The 19,270-nt window shown below is 52.1% G+C and overlaps 1 protein-coding gene across 3 annotated transcripts in view; it reads left to right on the forward strand.

Annotated features, from left to right (window-relative positions):
• LOC149360501 (presenilin-1-like) overlaps positions 1-9,387 on the forward strand; it is a 66,792-nt gene extending 57,405 nt beyond the window's left edge. For all 3 annotated transcript variants that reach the window (XM_089572354.1, XM_089572356.1, XM_089572355.1), the window contains exon 3: positions 5,956-9,387. In XM_089572354.1, the coding sequence (XP_089428480.1) occupies positions 5,956-6,234 (279 nt within the window). In that variant the 3' untranslated portion in view covers positions 6,235-9,387. The remainder of the gene's footprint in view (positions 1-5,955) is intronic.
• The last annotated feature ends 9,883 nt before the right edge of the window (positions 9,388-19,270 follow it).

Here is a 19,270-nt window from a genome sequence, read left to right on the forward strand (position 1 = left end):
GACGCTGTTGTCCGCAATGCATTCTAGGACTACTATGGCGTCTTTTTTAGCGCCCAGGTAAAATCGCCATCAAAAGGAATTCGAATAGCGGAGCGCGTAGGCGCCGCACTGTTCGAGTTTCTTTCCATCGTGGTAGTAATAACAGACTATGCACTTGTCAAAGGTAGTAATAACAGACTATGCACTTGTCCCCCATGAGAATCGGGAATAGCGTGAGCACGGACACATGCCCGGACCTCACCTTCGTAAGGAAGAGCAGGGAGTCACAGTGGGAAAACATGATGGAAAATCTAGGCAGCGATCACTTTATCCTCCGGACACGAATAGCATCCGACACCATAAGACGCCAGATTGGACAGGCGAAAATCACTGACTGGAACGCGTTTCGCGGGGCTTGCAACAAATCTGAAGGCGGTATCCAATCACTGGAGGAATGGAGCGGCATGCTGAGAGAAACGCGACAACGATGCACAAAAAGTCTAAGGAGAACGACAGCAACGCCCGAAGTAGACGCCCACCTCCTCAGGCTATGGGAAGCGAGACGCAGTCTCACCAAAAGATGGCGGAAGCAAAAACACAACAGGAAACTAAAACTAAAGATAGCAGAAATTACGGCAAAGGCGGAAGAATACGCGATGCAACTCGCGAAACAAAATTGGGAACAACTCAGCGACTCGCTTAGGGGAACTCTAGGCACAGCCAGAACGTGGAATCTCTTAAGAGCACTAATCGATCCGACCAAAATAAAATCAGAAAACAATAAAGCCATCCACAGATTCATCCACTCCTTCGAGGGATCAGACATCGCCCTACTGGAGAAGGCACGAGAAAAATGTTTCGGCGAACACAACCCCCCGCGATAGCAAGGAACGTATCGAGGAGCCGAAAACGAGAAACTCGACCGCCCCATAACTGTGGAAGAGGTTTACGCGGCCGTAAGAAACACCACCAGAAACACGGCAGCCGGAGCGGACAGAATCGACAACGCCCTAATCCGCAACCTGAGCGACGACCTCATACAAGAGCTCGTCAGCTTTCTTAACAAACATTGGGAGGCGGAGACGGTTCCCGAAGATTGGAAACACGCCGAAGTAATAATGATACCTAAACCTGGTAAAAAGCTACAAATTGAAAACCTCAGGCCCATATCACTCACGTCGTGCCTTGGCAAGCTTTACGAACGGGTTGTAACTTTAAGACTTCAAAATTACATGGAAGATAATGACTGTGTACCACATACCATGTTCGGCTTCAGAGCGAAGCTCTCGACGCAGGACGTTCTCCTCCAAATACAAGAAGATGTCCTGCGAAACGTACCTCGGACGGGAGAAAATGTCATAATGGCCCTGGACATCAAGGGGGCATTCGATAACGTCAGCCACGAAGCGATCCTTACGGGCCTAGGCAACCTGGATTGCGGACGTAGAATCCACGGCTTCGTCAAAGCCTTCCTGTCCGATAGAACTGCCACCATCGGCATAGGAGACCTTCGATCGGACAAAATTCGCACTCCAAACAAGGGAACGCCCCAAGGGTCAGTTATCTCACCCCTACTCTTCAACATAGCTATGATAGGCCTAGCTCGAAAACTAGAGAACATCGAAGGCATCAGGCATGCAATGTATGCTGACGATATAACAGTCTGGACAAACACGGGCTGTCTCGGAGAGAAGGAAGAAAGGCTACAGCAAGCGGCCTCTTGTGTAGAGCAATACCTCGCAGAAAGAGGACTCGCATGCTCGACCGAGAAATCGGAACTGCTGAGAGTCTGGAGAGGCAAGCAAAACCAGACAGTCCCAACCAACGAGGACCTAAAACTCAACGTCTACCTAGAAGGGACACCCATACCCGAAAAGACAACAATAAGAATTTTGGGCATGTGGGTTCAATCCAACCAGCGCAGTACTCACACCTTTACATTACTGAAAGCAGCAACGCTACAAGTCGCACGCATGATCACCCGCATCACCAACAGGCGACATGGCATGCGTGAAGAGGACACACTAAAACTAGTAAGAAGCCTAGTAGTTAGTCGAATCACGTACAGCCTGCCCTACCAGTGCCTCAACAAAAACGAAATACAACAAGCGGATGCCCTGCTACGCAAAGCGTATAAGACAGCGCTCCGACTACCACGCTACACGTCTACAGAAAAACTCATGGCCCTGGGATTACATAACACCCTTGAGGAGCTACGAGAGGCGCAGCTTGAGTCGCAAAAACTCAGGCTGTTGCAAACAACGACTGGAAGAGCGCTCCTGCAGAGGCTCGGATACTGCGAGCAGATGCGAGAAATGTCGAGGACGGCAACGATCCCCGACGAGCTTCGCAAGACCCTCAAGGTAGCTCCAATACCAAAAAACATGGATCCCAACCTCCATCGAGGCAGAAGAGAAGCGAGGGCCGAATTCATTGAGAAAACATACGCTCCTCAAGCCACGACCGTGTGTACAGACGCGTCTTGGAGAGGAGGAGATACCAAAATTGCTGTAGCGGCGGTGGCCGATTCGTCTTTACGCGAAATGACCAGCGCGTCTCTCCGAGGCTGCACAGCTGCAGAGTCCGAGGAAGTAGCCGTTGCTCTAGCGGTGGCGGAGGGCTATAGAACCGGGCGGCCACTAACAATACTCACGGACTCTCAAACAGCCTGCCGAAATTACATGAATGGCAGGATAGGTCGTCCCGCGCTCCGTATACTCCTCGCAGCGAGCGACAGAATTAAAAACCAGGAAGAACAAAACGACAAGATCCCACACAAAATTGTGTGGGTACCGGGGCACACGGGCGTGGCAGGGAACGAAGAGGCCGACAGGATAGCTCGAGGATACATTACTTTCCGAGCATCCGACGAGACCGCCGAACTCGCGCCAGCACCCACGGAATATTCGGCCATACTACAAAACTATAGAGGCAGAAGAATGCGATATTCCCCACCGCACAAATCTCTCAGCAGAGAGGAAGCTGTCACTTGGAGACAATTACAAACAGGCTCTTTCCCAAACCTACATATACTAAACAAAATGCACCCTACGATATACACGGACAAATGTCCCTGGTGCGACGAAAAACCTACTCTATACCACATCACATGGGCCTGCCAAAACATACACGTGGTCCCCAAAATACAAAACCCGAGTGCGGAGCAGTGGGAGACTCTGCTGTCCAGCGACCGCTGTGAAGACCAACAAGGTCTGGTGCAGCGAACTCAACGGGCGGCAGTGGCCAGCGGAGCCCTGGACTGAGGGCAACCGACCACTGATTAGAGGCGGACTACTTCGACAGAGAAGGCTCCTGGGGGTAGAACCAAGACGTCTCTGAAGATGCCCCCAAACCGCAGGAAAAACCATTAGTGTAAATAAAGTTTTCCCTTCCCCTTCCCTTCCAAAAGCCTTGCGTTCAAAGGGCAAAGCATCGCGCCGAACGGGTGATGGCGTTCCTCCCTTCCTGTACGGTGCGGTTCGTGTGTCCACCGAGATGACAGAGAATTACTGCGCCATTTCCTTTGCTCAAAAAGCGCTGCGTTCAATAGGCAAGGCATCGCGATGAACGGGTGGTGGCATTCCGTGCAGCGCTACAGCACGGTGTCGCGTTCCACTCCTAAAGGCGAAGCTTAAGCGTCATTAGTTAGCAGTTAATTAGTTTTAAAAATTAATCAATAATTAGTCACTAATTAGTAGTTCGTCATTACTTCGTCCTCAATTATGTGTGACGTAATCCAGTGGTAACGTCACCATTGGTGTGGTGTGTTCAACACTAGACCCATTTCAAGATTTTGACTAGTATCATCTACAATCAATGTGTTATGCCCGTATAGATGGCATGCTTACTCTACTCTCGGTTACGGGAGAGGCAGACAAATTTTGAAAACACGCTTTTCCTTCTGTGGTAGCAAAAAGACGCTATTGTCCGCAATGCATTCTAGGACTACTATGGCGTCTTTTTTTTAGCACCCAGGTAAAATCGCCATCAAAAGGAATTCGAATAGCGGAGCGCGTAGGCGCCGCACTGTTCGAGTTTCTTTCCATCGTGGTAGTAATAACAGACTATGCACTTGTCAAAGGGACAGAAATGCCGTGCTCAATGATGTAATTTACCTGAGCTTGAGTTTCTCGCCTGCCGAAAGGCTATGAACGTAGAGGGAATTTTTTTTAAGCGCTGTTAATGGCCCACGGAATTAAGGAGGTAAGTAATGATGGTTACAAGAGAGGCATGGTTGAATAAATGAAAAAGAGATTGCATACCTAATGAAGTCTATGAATGAGCAATGATGCTGTCCCTGTGTCCAAGCTATATATTGTCACGTAGTGGTGACTACAGTCCGGCGAACCGAAAAACAGTGAGAATATCTTCGAAACTAAACTCTTTATTTGGGCTGATTTGCGCCCGCAAAAAACTGAATCACTCGCCGGTGGCGTAGCAACTAGCGTGCTCGGCAGTCGTCGAACAAAATACCCGCCGCTGTCGGCCATGCTCTTTTTAAAGCGGATAGCGAAAATTAGTTTTAATGTTAGGAAGTTACTAGAACCTTCTGGCGCAAACTAGAATCGGCTCCGTCCGGATGCGATCAATCGAGATAAATCTAGGCGCGTCTTGCGTCACAAACGAAGCGATAAAGCAGCGCGTCGGCAGCCTTGAAGCATGAACAAACAAATACTACAAACGAACGCTACAAAGATCCGCGGCAATATGACGAAAGACTGTTCGGCGAGAGACTCGTAGATGTCATGTGCCTGGTTTCTGTCCACTTCAGCGCCGGGCAAACGAGCAGCAGGTATTGAATATCCGCCTCAGTATTCTGGTATTTGCAGAATGCACACCTGGGGCGGGGATGGAAGTCTCGAAATTGAGGCCACTCTCGAGTTTGGGCAGGAGAGAGCAATCCGAATGTGGGTTGCTCTCATTCCTTCAACTCGGAGGGTTTAATGCATTACAAGACGTTATCCAAATAGGAGGTGTTGAATCAATTATACTTGCTCTTGACCGAGTGTTGGGCCAAACCTTACTTGCGAGCAGGCTGCCTGTAGCTGTAGGCTGATGTCTGTCAGGAACTATTGTTGTTCCGATAGGCTCCGCAGTAGGCAGCCAGCCGAGCGACGAAGACTGCTCCTCGCAGTTCGCCCCCATGGTTCCGCAGGCGTCTTCGGGTGTCTGGTCCGCCGGCGTAACCAAAGAAGAGAAATGTGCAGAGCAAGACAAGCAGTGACGAGAAAAATGTCTGTCGATTCGACACGTGAGGTTAGGGCCCTTAGTCACTGATCCCAGGCAGAATGAATACTGCAAGCGCGCGTCCCACACTCATGACGTTCATTTCTGGCGCTGGCAAATTCATTTTCAAGCAAGAACTGTTTGACTCGCTCAATGCTGCACCTTTGGAGTAATGATAGTTGAGCATGTCCTTGCATCTGACCCTCTCATCGGGCTGCGTTTTGCCCAGCACCCGCCGCAAACGGAACCTCCCACGTTCCTCTTCTCTCACCATAGTCATCCTCCTGGTTCCATGGCAACCATTCTTCGAGCGGTTGCGCTGGTGACAAACTCCCGGTCGAGGATTTCACGGCACTCCCAGTATACCCTCCTCCTTTCACGTTAGCCACCCGTTGAGTGGCTCTCGTGGCAACCGCCCTTCAGTTATGGCGCCTACTGCCGCTACTACAAGAGTTAAAACACAGGAAGTGGGTCTTAAACAGCTCTCGCTGTAAAGTGTCCTGGAAGACAATTTAGTGCTCTGGCACTCGGAAAGCGTTCCAGAAGTCCAGTAAGGTTTGTTGCTGGGCGAGTTCCGCCCAGTTCCAGAAGTCCGCCATTTAATTTTCTACCACCCCATCCAGTGTCAACAAATTACCAGGTGGCGTGTAGACCTACTGCCGCAGTAGTCGTAGTAATTGCAACAAAAATTCCCGCTTATCACGGAATAAAACAGTCGCCTCAAATGTAGCGGTGCTTTTTCCCCGTCAGGAGAACGCATTGGAGCGCGGGCTGAAGCTGGGCCTGGGCGACTTCATATTCTACGGCATGCTGCTGGGCAAGGCATCCCGGCACGGCACCGTGGCGGCCTTGGTCGCCTGCTACGTCTCGGTGCTGGTGGGCGCCCTGCTTACCGTGATGCTGCTCTTCGTGTTCCGGAAGCCATTGCCCGCCCTGCCGTTCTCCGTGGTGCTGGGCCTCGGGGCATACTTCGCCAGCGCCATCTTCTTGGACCCCTACCTGGAGGCTGTAGACTTCCTGGTGTACTAGCCCCCTGCTGGACCCTTAATTCAGTTTCGTTCACATATTTTAACCTGTATCACCACCGTTGTGATAATGGCAATGGCTCAGTGAAGTTAATAGATAGGATCATAACTAAACCGTATGCTCTTCGTTACGCAAATTGGACTTCGAACAGACTTGGACTATCACTTAGATGATTTTATTTTAATGGCGCCATGCAAGCCTGCCGAATGAGCGCCTTGGCTTGCGTATTTTCGTCTACAAAGGAATCAGTACTGTCTCTGTGTAGCCTGCGAGAGTGACGCCTTTACCTTCTGCAAGCAACATCCGCCAGCCACCCTAGCGCCCAGTCACCCACCACCACCGTCAGTCCACCGCCTCACACCATCTACCCACCTTTACCTTCCAGAAGCACCACCAACCACCAGCCCCTCTACCTCCACATTTCACAAGGTCCCCCCCCCCTCCCCAATCGAAGCCTAATAGAAAACCCAGCAATATTATGGCAAGGCCGTCACGGCAATAAATGCCAAACAGGAAACACAAACCCTACACGCCCTTCCTCACGCTCCCTCCCCTTTAGCGACCCCCTCAACACCCACCCATCTGTGGCAAGCATACAAGGCAGTGCCCTTCAAGCCCAACCTACATGGCGACACGATCTACGCGTATTCTATGGCGGCCATAATAGCCCCGAAGGACATGCACATCCCTTCGAGCCATTCGGGTTATGTCTACACTACAATGGACACCTTAATCCAGTCACCGCCATGCTCGAGTGGACCCTTGGCCACCCCGGGATTGTATCATGCACTGGACGCCTTCATTCTTGTGGCCTCTCCCACCGACTGTACAAATGGAGCGTCCACATTCGTTATGGCAACCTTATGGAGGAAGACTCCAAACGTTGCCTTTCGCATACGCCTGCGTGTTACCAACGCCCTCACTCCAGCAACTCCGAAATATACAAATAGTAATGGAGCAGGCCAGCGCGGGCCCAGTGCAGGCGTCCGCCGAAGAGGAAAAGGATGCTTGAACTATTTCGATGTCGCGTTGCCGTCGCCTTGGACGCTTCCTTGCCGCTGCTTTCTTAAAGTGCCCCTCGGTACTCCTGCAAATAAACATCTTCCACACCCCTCAGCCGCTGCCTCTAACGCCTCTCAGCTATCTCAGTTTATCCGAAGTGCCTTCAACCCAAAACAAATTTAAATATTTCCCTATACCTATTTCTGGTCACCGTACAATTCACATCATCTTCAAGTGCGGAACTGACCTCTAAACACTTAATGGTAGTATGCAACGAATTAAAAGTCGCTGTTAAATGTTTTCAATGCTTATAAATGATGCTAAGAAGCCTTCACACCAAGTATGAGTCTTCAGAACTGAATCGGCAATTATGAATTTTTAAAAACCGTGCTTTTTTAAATTCGAGGTTGGTGTCCTCGTAGTCTTCGATTTTAAAACTGAAATCGAAAAAATAGACGTCACTGGTCCCGTGACGTCGGCAGGCCACCACACGCTGCCATTTTCTCGACCCACGGTAGCCTCTACGTCACGGTAACACTTCCAGTAGTCGTGAAAATCGTCTACTCGTGCCGCCACGCGGCCCCCTAGGGCGCAATTGCGAGCCAGGGCATTAACTTCGCACATATGGTTTCAATTTACCACTGCCGCCTGTTTCTGTCGGGGGTTTGGGAGCCACTCGCAGTGCCTTTGTCGCAGTGGCGAGAAAAGAAATCCGACGCGCGCCGCAATCCAGGAAGGCGAGGAGATACCGGAGAAGGGCTGCCGACGCTGCTGCTGCAGTGCTGGCTACGACAAACGGAAGGATGGAAAAAACTTTATTGTTAATAAATTGGTGTTATTGACCCTTACGGGTCACTGGGCGCCGTGGTCGATCCTTGGTCCAGGATGCCGCACTTGACTGCTGCCATCGTAGCTCGGCGCACAAGGAATCGTTGCGCTTCCTCGTCCTCACTGGCCAGCAAGTGCTTCCTCTGCATCACACTCGGGTTGTTTATTCTTGCCTCTAAGTCTGCCTTAGGGCAGGTCCATGTGACATGTTCTAGTGTAGGTTTACCCTGACACCACGGACATTCGTCTGCATATTGTGTAGGGAAAATCTTGTGTAGTGTGTGCAGATGTGGGTAGGCACCGGTTTGTAGTCTGCGCCAGTCTACCGCCTCCTCTTTGGTGAGCCTTTTGTGTGGGGCTGGGTAGCGTTTTCGCTGACCCCTGTAATGATCGAGTATATCTGAGTGCGTGGGGGTAACTGGGTCAAAGGTGCCTGTGGTGCAAAGTGCTGAGTCTTTGTCTGAGTACGACAAACAGAAATCGCGACCCGAACGTCAGCGGATGACGTAAGTAGGGGTGGGTTCCAGTCCCAGAGCTGTTTTCTTTATTTTTTTTTCTGGTGCCTCGCGTGTATGAGTTCAGGGGCGAGCAGAGGAGCGTAGTTTTTAATTGTCTTTAACTTTGTTGTTATTGATGCTAGCTCAAAAATTCTTGCGGTAGGGTGACCAGTGATGGCATCCCTATCTCCTGTCCGGTTTACATAATCTCAATTAATTTATTGCACAGTCCCTTTAATAGAAAGCACTGGCCCTGACACGAAAAGCCTGGTCTTCCTACATCCCCCTCCTCCCCCGCACCTTTTCGACTGATCCAGAATTCCTGCAAAAATGTAAGTTGCCTTTTCTTCTCATCGTTCAACTTTTCTTTTACTGTACACGCCGGCGCGAATTCTTAGACAGAATGAAAATTTGTGGTTTAGAGATACCTTGAACCGTTTGGAACTCTGCGATTCTGCTGCTTTCAGTATCCTGGCTACTCTGTTGGCTGAAGATTGTTCGAAAAAAAAATGCAAAGAGAAGAAATCTCAAATGCTATCAGACGACTTCGCATAATTCGCCCTAAGCCAGACGTTAACCTAAATAAAAGAATGTCAGTCGATTTGGGTAATGAGGCCAAATGGGGATATGTGCTCTAGCATTACGTCAGTTGTCGGTTGGAGCTGCGACCTACAAGGTGGTACCAGGCTACCACCTGATTAGCACCCCAACTTCTCCCGTTTTGATACTGCGTAAGCATCATTCGAATCAGGTTCTCCTCCTAACTGCTGCTGCACACTCCGCTTAGCTCGGTGCGCTTAGAGGCAGTGGGCCTAATCAGCGCCCCAGATTCTCGCCTGGTTACCACCGGCTGCGCCTTGCCAAGTAGGCCACCCGGTGGGCTCCTGAGCAGTGGCGCACTGGCACAAGGCAAGTGCTATGGCCGGTGTTGCCGTCGGTGGGACTTGGGTTGCTTGGGTTGGGCTGCCACCCAGGTTTCTCTTCCCGACCAGCCTCTCACGATGGAATGGGCTGCCGCCTGAGAGAGGGGGCAGAATGCCCTCTGTGCCACACAACCGGTTGCAGGCAGGCAGGCAAAAAAATGGACGGGCGGGGAGCATGGCGTTTTGCCAGCGTAACCTTAGGAATTATCTTTAGAGCATTAGATTTGTTTAATGGGGACAGTGTAGCAAGTCAAAATACATGATGTGGAGAGCATACTACATGGCAGACTAGAGCGTGTTTCACTGATGGGTTGTTTAGCTGTTTGCTATCATAAACTAATTGCATTAATTAAAAAATACATGTAACAGGGCTGGGACCGAGAGGAGGTTCACGCCGCTCCTGTGCTTAGGTAACGTTTTAAGAATATTTTTGGCTGTGGCGCAGATGCGTCCTCTCACAAGGTTGCAAAGGGCCGTCTAGGAATCGCTAAGAATCAGCGCCTTCGTGAATAATTCCCAGGGCGATGGCGTCTTCCTCGGCCGCCGCTACTTTGTCCGTGACCACTGTGGCTGCTGCCTCGCGTGAGATACTGACCGCGCCCATAGCAAAGGCGGTCTTTGTCCTCGAGTATTTGCCGCATCGACATATATAACACTTAATTCCCCTTCGTACTTTTTGCCTAGCGTTCTCGTCCTGCCCCTCCTCCGGCTCTCATGACGTCCTGCATGCATGTTTTTGGGGAGTGGCTTAACTTGTATGCGCTTGCGCATCTCGATCGGAAGAGCAGCTTGGTCAGAGGGGTCCTTTACCCGTATGCCCAGATCACTTACGATACGGAACCCCGCTCACTCTGTCTGAGCCGCTGTTCCTCTGCCGTGAGTTTTGCCTCTATGAGCCCTTCCAGTGTGTTGTGGAATCCAAGAAACAGAAGTCTCGTCGTGGGCGTGTTTCTGGGGAGGCCGAGAGCCGCTTTGTACGCTTGCCTTATCAGCCAGAAGAGCTGCAGTAGAGGAGGGCTCCGGAATGATTTCCGCCACCTGGGGATCTTTAACGTGCACTGACATCGCACAGCACACGGTCGCTTTTGCGTTCCATCTCCGTCGAAGTACAGCTCAGCAGCCGTGCGCCTTAACCACTGATCGACCGCGGCGGGTATCACGGGCTGTAAAATTCCAAATTATCCACATCCTGCCAGGCTTTGTTGTATGGTTTGAAACAACGCTCGGCGGCCTTTACCTTCCTGTGGTGTTGGTTTCTTACCTTTAGGGGTTGGAAATGTACTGGTACCGCAGATTGCATCATACAACCTAGAAGTGGCGCTGTGCGCGGCAGAGAAAGTTGAAGGCCATCGCCACTTTAGTATCCATTACGTCACCGTTTTAAACACTAACCCACAAGGACTACGCAAGCTTTACCTGCAAGTTTCGCACATTCAACCCCTTTGAGCTCGTCGAATTCTCAGTTCTGCAGTTGCCGTTTAGGTGTTGCTCCCGCCAATGCTCTTATGCGTTTATCATGATCGCTGTGGCGATGAATGTATTCACAGTGCACGAACAAAGACGGGGAAGTTTTGCACGTACGCGGAAGTGCTGCTTAGCAGATGATAATGTACGCGGCGAAGTAATAATAAATGAGAAAGCAAAGAAATACCTGATATAACTAAACGCTTTGCAGCGCAACATGACATTTTCACCTCGTTTACAAAATAATGGGCAAAAACTGAGCAGTTTATGTCCCGCAAGAAAACGAGAATTGTTGCAAAATATTACCCGAAAAAAACCTGAATTATGAAACAGTTCTAAATACCCCAGTTTGTGCCCGTACTTGAGTTGAACATAGAGCGCGCGATTTCTACCATCCGATTTCCGGATAAAGAAGTGAATCCGAAAACAAAGGGCACTAAATATATTGATAAAAAAACAAGATGAAAAATTAAAATGCATGATTGCGAAGTTTGCGCCAAAAAATCGTTTAAAAACATTCCTGGCTGTGCGCTCTGCTTGAAGATGTAACATCCAATCACATATGAGACTGCAGATGCTGAAATTCGCCGAGAATAATCTCATTTGACCCGCGCATATAACGTGTTCTGGGCGTCTAGGAGCAATGCCCGATTTATAGACCATACCGGTTCGGATGTGTGCAAGACCAGGTTTCCAGAATCAGCTCATAACATAAAAAAAGAAGTACGAAATGAGTAAAGCGGTAGAGATGACAGTAAAGTCAGATTCTTCTTCACCTCGCTCTTCCGAAGCACACGTTATTTGGAACAGGACGTGTAGCAGACAACCAGAGGAAGAACGGGCAATACATGGAAAATCTTACTTAGTTCAAGAACACATACACAGAAAAGTAACAACACCATCACACATAGCTTCCAAAGCTCAATTGACGACTTCCAGTAAAGCGGGGATGTCTACTTCGCTACTCGAAGCTTGATGAAAAACCGCGTACCACCGCTTACATGCTCTTCTATAATTGTACGAGACATTTCGAGGCGCAAAATGGCTTTGTCAGAAACATTGGGCGCTGCAGTCCGCGCTAGTCTGCATCTCCCTCCCGAGGTCCTCTTTAGAGTGCTGGAACCATCGCGGACCCTCTTCCCTCGCGCACTGTCTCACCAGGGTTGCCGGAAGAGCCGCGCTCTTGTGCATGTGTGTGTGTGTGTGTGTGCGTGCGTGCGTGTGTGTGTGTGGGGGGGGGGGGCGTGCGTGCGTGCGTGCGCGGCAAGGATGGATGGATGGAAAAAACGGCAAGAAAAATAGGATGGCGTCACCAAGCGGCCATATGACACACACATGCCGAGCACCGCCACTTCAATCCTCACATTTAGTTTGTCTATATCTACTCGCCACTGGCCCATCTTTAAGTGGCGCCACTTTTCCGAACATTCGTACGTAACTTGGAGACTTTTAGCTGAGCACACTTACGTTCCACTCCGCTGAGGCGCCAGCGGAACGTAGCGCGAGCAACCGTTCGTCGTGCAGCATTGCGGATGGGTCATACGATTTCGCGTTTCATTATAATATAAGCTGCATGTAATAGTCAAGTTGGAGGCAAGCTTGCGACAGGGATTCGAACTGACGACATATGCGCCTTTTGTATGTCTTCCCAAACATTTGTATGAGAATTGTGATGTAACTGTTTGTATACAGCGTAACAGTGAACCATCAATGCTTTCGTGTTGCCACACGTAAGCAGTTCTCAGTGTCTGTGCGAATTTTATTGCAGCTGGCTTAGTTATTTAGTATCACGTAACGATCATCTGAAAAGAAATAGAGTCTTAAAGGTGAACTGGTGGCATACATTAAGAATGTTAAGTTTCTGGAGGCGAAACGTTAAGAGGACATGCGAACTCATTCACTGAACACTGCTGTGATTAGAGAAGGCTGCTAGACTATAAATTAAACGATTCACAACATTCACAGGTACAATTACGCGGCAAAAATATCTTAAATTGAACCAGAAGACTAAAAATGTGGACTATAGGATATATGAGGCATATCATGCATCGACGCGACGAATTACAGTTCGCATTGATGACAAATGAAACAGCTTATTCGGAAGGTCAAAGAAATGCTGTACAAGAAAACAGTGCCTGCATGCCACCGCTGTGGCACAGTGGGCCATCGGGCCGATTCGTGCCCGCGACCTCAGCCGGGGCGCTGCAAACGCTGCGGAGTCCAGGTTCCCGATGCCACTCCTGACGGCCCGGCGGAACATGACTGCGTTCCGAGCTGCCTCGTCTGCGGAGGCGGCCACCCTACCGGAGCTCCTGGCTGTGCCGGGCGGTTCCGGAAACCCATCAAACCCAGCTCCCCATCAGGATCCAAACCGAAGACAAAGACGGGGCCCAAGCAGGCTCCTCCGCCCAAGGCCAAGAAAGCGTCAGCCAATCAGGAAACCAAGGCCAAAACCGGGCCATCGAAACCTGTTAAGACCGCGACCCAGGCGGCGCCCCCGGTCCTCAACGCCAGGGACTTCCCGCCCTTGGCACCCGTCCAACCACAGGTGAGCAGTTGGAGCAGGGCAGTCTCCGGGCCCCCTACCCGTCCCTCCCCTACCCGTCCCTCCCCTACCGAAACCGCCCTACAGCAGCAGGTAGAGGAGCTCAGGCGCCAGAACCAAATTCTAGCGCGCAAAATTCAGGAATTAGAGGCCAAACAGGCCGGGTCATCTGAACCAATGCAAGAAGCTGAGCCAGACGACGAGGATGACGGATCATCCGTAACATCTTGCCTCACTAGCGTCTCGCGGCAGAGCGGGGACACGGTAGTTGGATCAGCTGGTCGCGTCGCCGGCCTAGAGGCACTGCAGCGCCAAACCGAGCAACTGGAGGAGCAAGTGGCGGCCCTCCCGAACCAAATCATGTCGGCAGTCCGCGAGTCCTTCCAGGACATGTTCAAGGCAGCTTTAACGCAAGCACTTCCCGACCTTATGGCCCAGGTCACTGACTCGGTCCTTAAAGCCGTGCAGCCCTGGGTCAGCACCCAAATTAAGAACGCCACAAGCTGCGAATCCCCTCACCTCAAACGTAAGACAGCCTTCCGTCAGGCAGCGGAGGAACATGGTTCAGGCTCGGCAGCTGGTGGGTCGGTGCGGCCCCTCACTGGGGTTGCGCCGGCTCCCGGCCAGAGCTATTCCGATCACCCTTAAATAAATACGACAAGATGGCTAGCAGATGTAATACTAATGCTAAAAACTTGGAAAAATTCCAGATCATCCAATGGAACTGCAGGGGTTTCAGATCTTGGAAAAAGCGGTCACACCTCCAGCTTTACCTGCAGTCCCTAGGTGACATGCCGGCGCTCATTGCCCTACAGGAGCCCGGCATAGACGCTAAATTATCAGGCTACAGCACCTTTCAGGGGGCCCCTCTACGTGCATCCTGGTGAATAAGGCTTACACCGTGGTTCAGGTCGACTTGGACTTGAGTACCGAGCAAGAATATACAATGGTCCGAGTACTGCCTCTCAGACGCCGCGACCCGTCAATACATATCCTCAACATATACTGCCCTCCGCGTAAGCCGCGCGTAACTTTCAATGAAATCTTCCTTCGCGCGATAAAATTGGCAGCCAAAGAGCCTCTAGTGATCGTTGGAGACTTCAATGCTCCCAGCCTTCATTGGGGCTACCACTTCGAACAGGCAAGAGGACGTAAGCTGGCGGAGCTCATCTCCACCCTCAGCCTCACGTTGCTCACGGACCCGGCGTATCCCACCCGAGTGGGGAATTCGGTAACCCGCGACACGTGTCCAGACCTTTCTCTCGTTAAAAATGCTAGAGCGGCTGCCTGGGAGAACTTGGGAGATTCTCTAGGCAGCGATCACCTCCTTCTCCGGATTACACTCGAGGCAAAGGCAGCGCGCAAAAAATGGGGTCAGGCCAAGCTGACCGATTGGCACAAATTCCGGAATCACACTATCCCTCCCGTACTATTTTCCGGCGGCTACGCGAAGTGGGCTAAACACATCTACAACATTCAGAAACAACACGTCACAACACTACAAACCACCGAAGAGATCCCCGCAGTGGACACCCACCTCCTGCATTTGTGGGAGGCGCGCCGGAGCTTAACTAAACGGTGGAAAAAGCAGAAAACTAATCGCAAATTACGCGACCGCATAGCCAAACTCACAGAGCAGGCTGCAGCGTATGCTGCCGAGCTCTCAGATTCAAATTGGATAGCACGCTGCGACGCCGCAGCTCATCAGATGAGCTCGAAGGGGACGTGGCGTCTCTTTCGCAGTCTAATCGACCCCTCCCAAACGAGAGGGGAGACGCAAAAGCAGCTCCGGCGGGCTCTGCAAGGGTTCCAAGGTACGACGGCGCAACTTGCGGACACTCTGTGCGACAGATATCTCTGTCGTATGGAGGACCCGCCTGGGCCACAGTACATGTACTCTGGCAGGCCTAATGAAACACTCGATGCCCCTTTTGAGTTGCACGACCTTAAGGCGGCCTTAGCAAAAATGCGCCGGGGTACGGCTCCGGGACGGGACCACATAACAGTGAACCTGTTGGCGAACCTACCGGACTCAGCCTACCTTCATTTATTAGAATACATCAACCAGATCTGGGACGGGCGTCCACTCCCTCCCGAGTGGAAAACGTCACTTGTGACGTTTATCCCTAAAACAGGTAAGGCCGTGAATACGGACAACCTGAGGCCAATATCACTGACCTCATGTGCGGGCAAGCTTATGGAGACGATGGTACGGGATCGCCTCTCTCCATACCTGGAGAGTAAAGGCTTCTTTGCAGTCACCATGTTTGGGTTTCGCCCTCACATGTCTCCACAGGATGTCCTTCTCCAGCTGCACAGGGATGTAATACGACCCACAACTATGCAACACAATGACAAAGCCATCCTCGCCCTTGATCTGAAAGGGGCTTTCGACAATGTGAAACACGGAAGCATCCTGGCCAACTTGAGTTCTACCGATTGTGGGGCTAGGACCTACGCGTATGTAAGAGATTTCTTGCCTAATCGCCAGGCCTTTCTTCGAATTGAGGGCGAGGAATACGGCCCTTACATGATGGGAACACGGGGTACCCCTCAGGGAGCAGTGTTATCACCGCTCCTGTTCAACATTGCTATGATGCGCCTCCCAAGCCAATTGGCCCGGGTATAAGGCATTCAACACGCGTTATATGCAGATGATATTACAATTTGGACCACTCAGGGGAGCCTTGGGGACATGGAGGACCGCCTTCAGCAGGCTGCTTCCATAGTCGATGCGTATGCTAATGACTGTGGGCTCCAAGGTGCTCCAGCGAAATCAGAGCTTCTGCATGTCAGAGCGAACCCAAAGGATAGGACAGCAATACACATCTCTCTGTCAGGAGGTCCTATTAGAGAGGTGGAGGAGCTCCGTATTCTGGGCCTTTTCATTCACCAGAGACTCAGACCGGACTCCACTATTGCGAAACTCAAGAGAGTAGGCGAACAGGTAGGGCGCATGATCCGCCGCGTTTCCAACAAGCGGGGTGGTCTGCGGGGCAGGGACGCGCTTCGGCTCGTCTATGCCTTCGTGACTAGCCGGATCCTCTACGCCGTGCCATATCTCCGCACTACTAAGCAAGACGAGGCGCGAATAGACGCCATCATCCGCAAGGCAACTAAGCGAGCCCTGGATCTCCCGGTGGCTACCTCTAATGCCAAACTCAAGGCATTGGGGGTGCTAAACTCCTACCAGGAGCTGCGGGAGGCCCACCTCGTGAACCAATACACACGGCTCACGCAGACGGCTCCTGGGCGCCGCCTGCTAAACCGCTTACACATCCAACACGACTGCACTCCAGAGGAGGCGGAGCGTAGCCCAGTACTATGGCGCCATATGCTCTGGGTCTCCCCGCTCCCCCGTAACATGGACACCGACATGCATGAAAACAGACGACAAGCGCGGGCTCGGGCTCTTGAGAGACAACACGGCTCCCGACCCGGTGTATATTATGTTGACGTAGCAGGGCCATCGCCCACGGGATTTTACTCGGCCGCTGTCGTTCACCAGGAAATGCACGTTGATGGACTCTCCTTTCGAGCCCCGAATTCAATGCGGGCCGAGGAAGTAGCGATAGCGCTTGCTGCCGCCCACGCCAATTCGAGAATAATCACGGACTCCCGAAAAGCATGTGAACATTACTTGGCAGGGGAGATCTCCCCCTTAGCTGCTTGTATTCTACGACGGACTGCCACTGATCCAACACCCAAACGAATCATTTGGGCTCCTGGCCACCAGGGCTTACGAGGTAATGAGGCCGCTGACGCGGTTGCCCGAGCGCTTACTCACCGGGCTCCTCATCCCAGCTCTTCTGGCTCGGAGACTAACCAGCCGCTGCTGCGATTCAGGGAAATATTAACACATTATAGCGACAACCACCGCCTTTTCCCGGCCCCTGCAAAAGGGCTGAGTAAGACGGAGGAGCGAACTTTAAGGCGCCTGCAGACAGGTACTCTACTCTGTCCTGCAATAATAAAACATTACGATCCTAACACGGATGGGCGATGCCCACACTGTGGGGAGACCTGTGATATCTTCCACATAGTGTGGGCATGTACTCAAAATCCCCACCTCCCCCCTTCCCCTACTCCTTCCAGAGAGGCATGGGAGACTGCCCTCCTCAACTGTTCCTCGCTTGAGTCCCAAAGGGCTCTGGTGAAACGGGCGAGAGACGGGGCCTCGTCGTGCGGTGTCCCGGACTAGGGACGCCGACCATGTAGCGGGGCCGCTCTGTGGCTCCCAAACTCTTTTTCACAAAATAAAAGTTTTCGCCACCACCACCATCGTGCATACTTTGTTGGAGCCGCAACACATGCGGCGTCGGTTCCCAGAGAGGTGCAAACCACCATTCTCTTAACTGCGTCCGTTCGAAGAGGGATTACAGAAAACCAGATGCTATTGAGTCGAATTTAGTCCAGTGCAATAGTGAAGCTGTTTCCTTATGCCACGTTTGGCTTAAGGTCTGCTTTCCTGACGACCTTCATGGCTTCGCGTAGGCACTCGGCGAGGGTGCACCACGAGAATCGTTCACTGCACGACATTTTGTCGAGATTAGTCGGCGCATGGTGCCTAGGTCGAGACCGTAGACTGCCAGGCAGATCGGCATGTCAGCGTCCAGGAACCTTTGCATCATTGGGATTGCCTTGCGGTCAACTTCGTACACGCTCTCGAAAGTGACAAACTCCCCGGGGATGTCTCCGTAGGCAGCCCGAACCCCGACGTCCACTCGAACGCGGCTGCTGTTGCAGAAGTGGCCGAGTCTCTCCAAGTGCCACGAAGAGCATGGGTCACCGGGCCGCAGCTTCGAGGCCACCGTCTCCGCCCTGAATACTATGGCTCCGGCAAACACCGAGAAGCAGCGGGTGAGTACGCCTAGTTGCATCAGCGTGAAGGCGCGGTGGGAGAGCAGCCAGCCGGCTCCACGTAATGTAAGTCGTGGCGCGGCGTCGTAAGGCTCAATGCTCGTCGCGTATCCCGCTACGCAAGCGTTTCCCGGCACCGGTATGTGCGTCTCCAGCACGAAGAGTCTCAGTAGCGTAATCATGGCGTCCAGCGCTTCCGTATGTATCCGTGACGCGGAGTTGACGTCGGTCACACCTTCAAAGGACGCACCTAGGCCGAGAAACATGCCCGGGTTGGCGCTTTCCATAAGGACAAGTCACGTGTGGCAGGACGTCGACCGAAGCACGCACGCCCAGCACCGCCAGCCCCAGCATGTTGGTCTGCACCAGAGTAGCGTTAATCTCGCGGGCTCGACGCTCTGTGAGGGTGGAGAGAAGTGCTTTCCACTCAAAGGACGGCATGAAGGAAGTGACGCGGTAGAGAAGTGCACGCCTCTGGAAGATCCGCCAGCTCTTCTTCGCAGCGGAGTCACTGGGGACTGGAACGACGGAGTTGGCCTTGGAGTCGTAGCGCACGTGGGTGAAGATGATGACGCTACAGACGCCGTCAGAGGGGTAGGCGGTCCGCTGCAGCGCGTAAGGCCCGAGCGTGCACACCAGCGTTCGTTCGGGTGCGACGTCGAAGGGGCTCTTCCGGCGCTCCTGGGGGCACTCGCTAGCGTTGAGGCGGCACCGGTGAGAGAGCTGCCAGTACGGGTCGCGATGCATGGCGAAGTGGACGGACATGGACAGGAAGTAAAACGAGAGGAACGACGCTGCCGCCATGATGCCCAGGGCGAACCAGGTGTAAGCGAACGCCAATATGAAGGACGCCATTATTCTCGGGAAGCCCCGCCTCAACGCCTTCAGGTCTCTCGGGTCACTGAAGAGCCTTTCGTGCG

Source organism: Amblyomma mixtum, chromosome 2 (genome assembly GCF_055824585.1).
Source record: "Amblyomma mixtum isolate Tamu chromosome 2, ASM5582458v1, whole genome shotgun sequence".
In the NCBI taxonomy this organism is placed as follows: Eukaryota; Metazoa; Arthropoda; class Arachnida; order Ixodida; family Ixodidae; genus Amblyomma; species Amblyomma mixtum.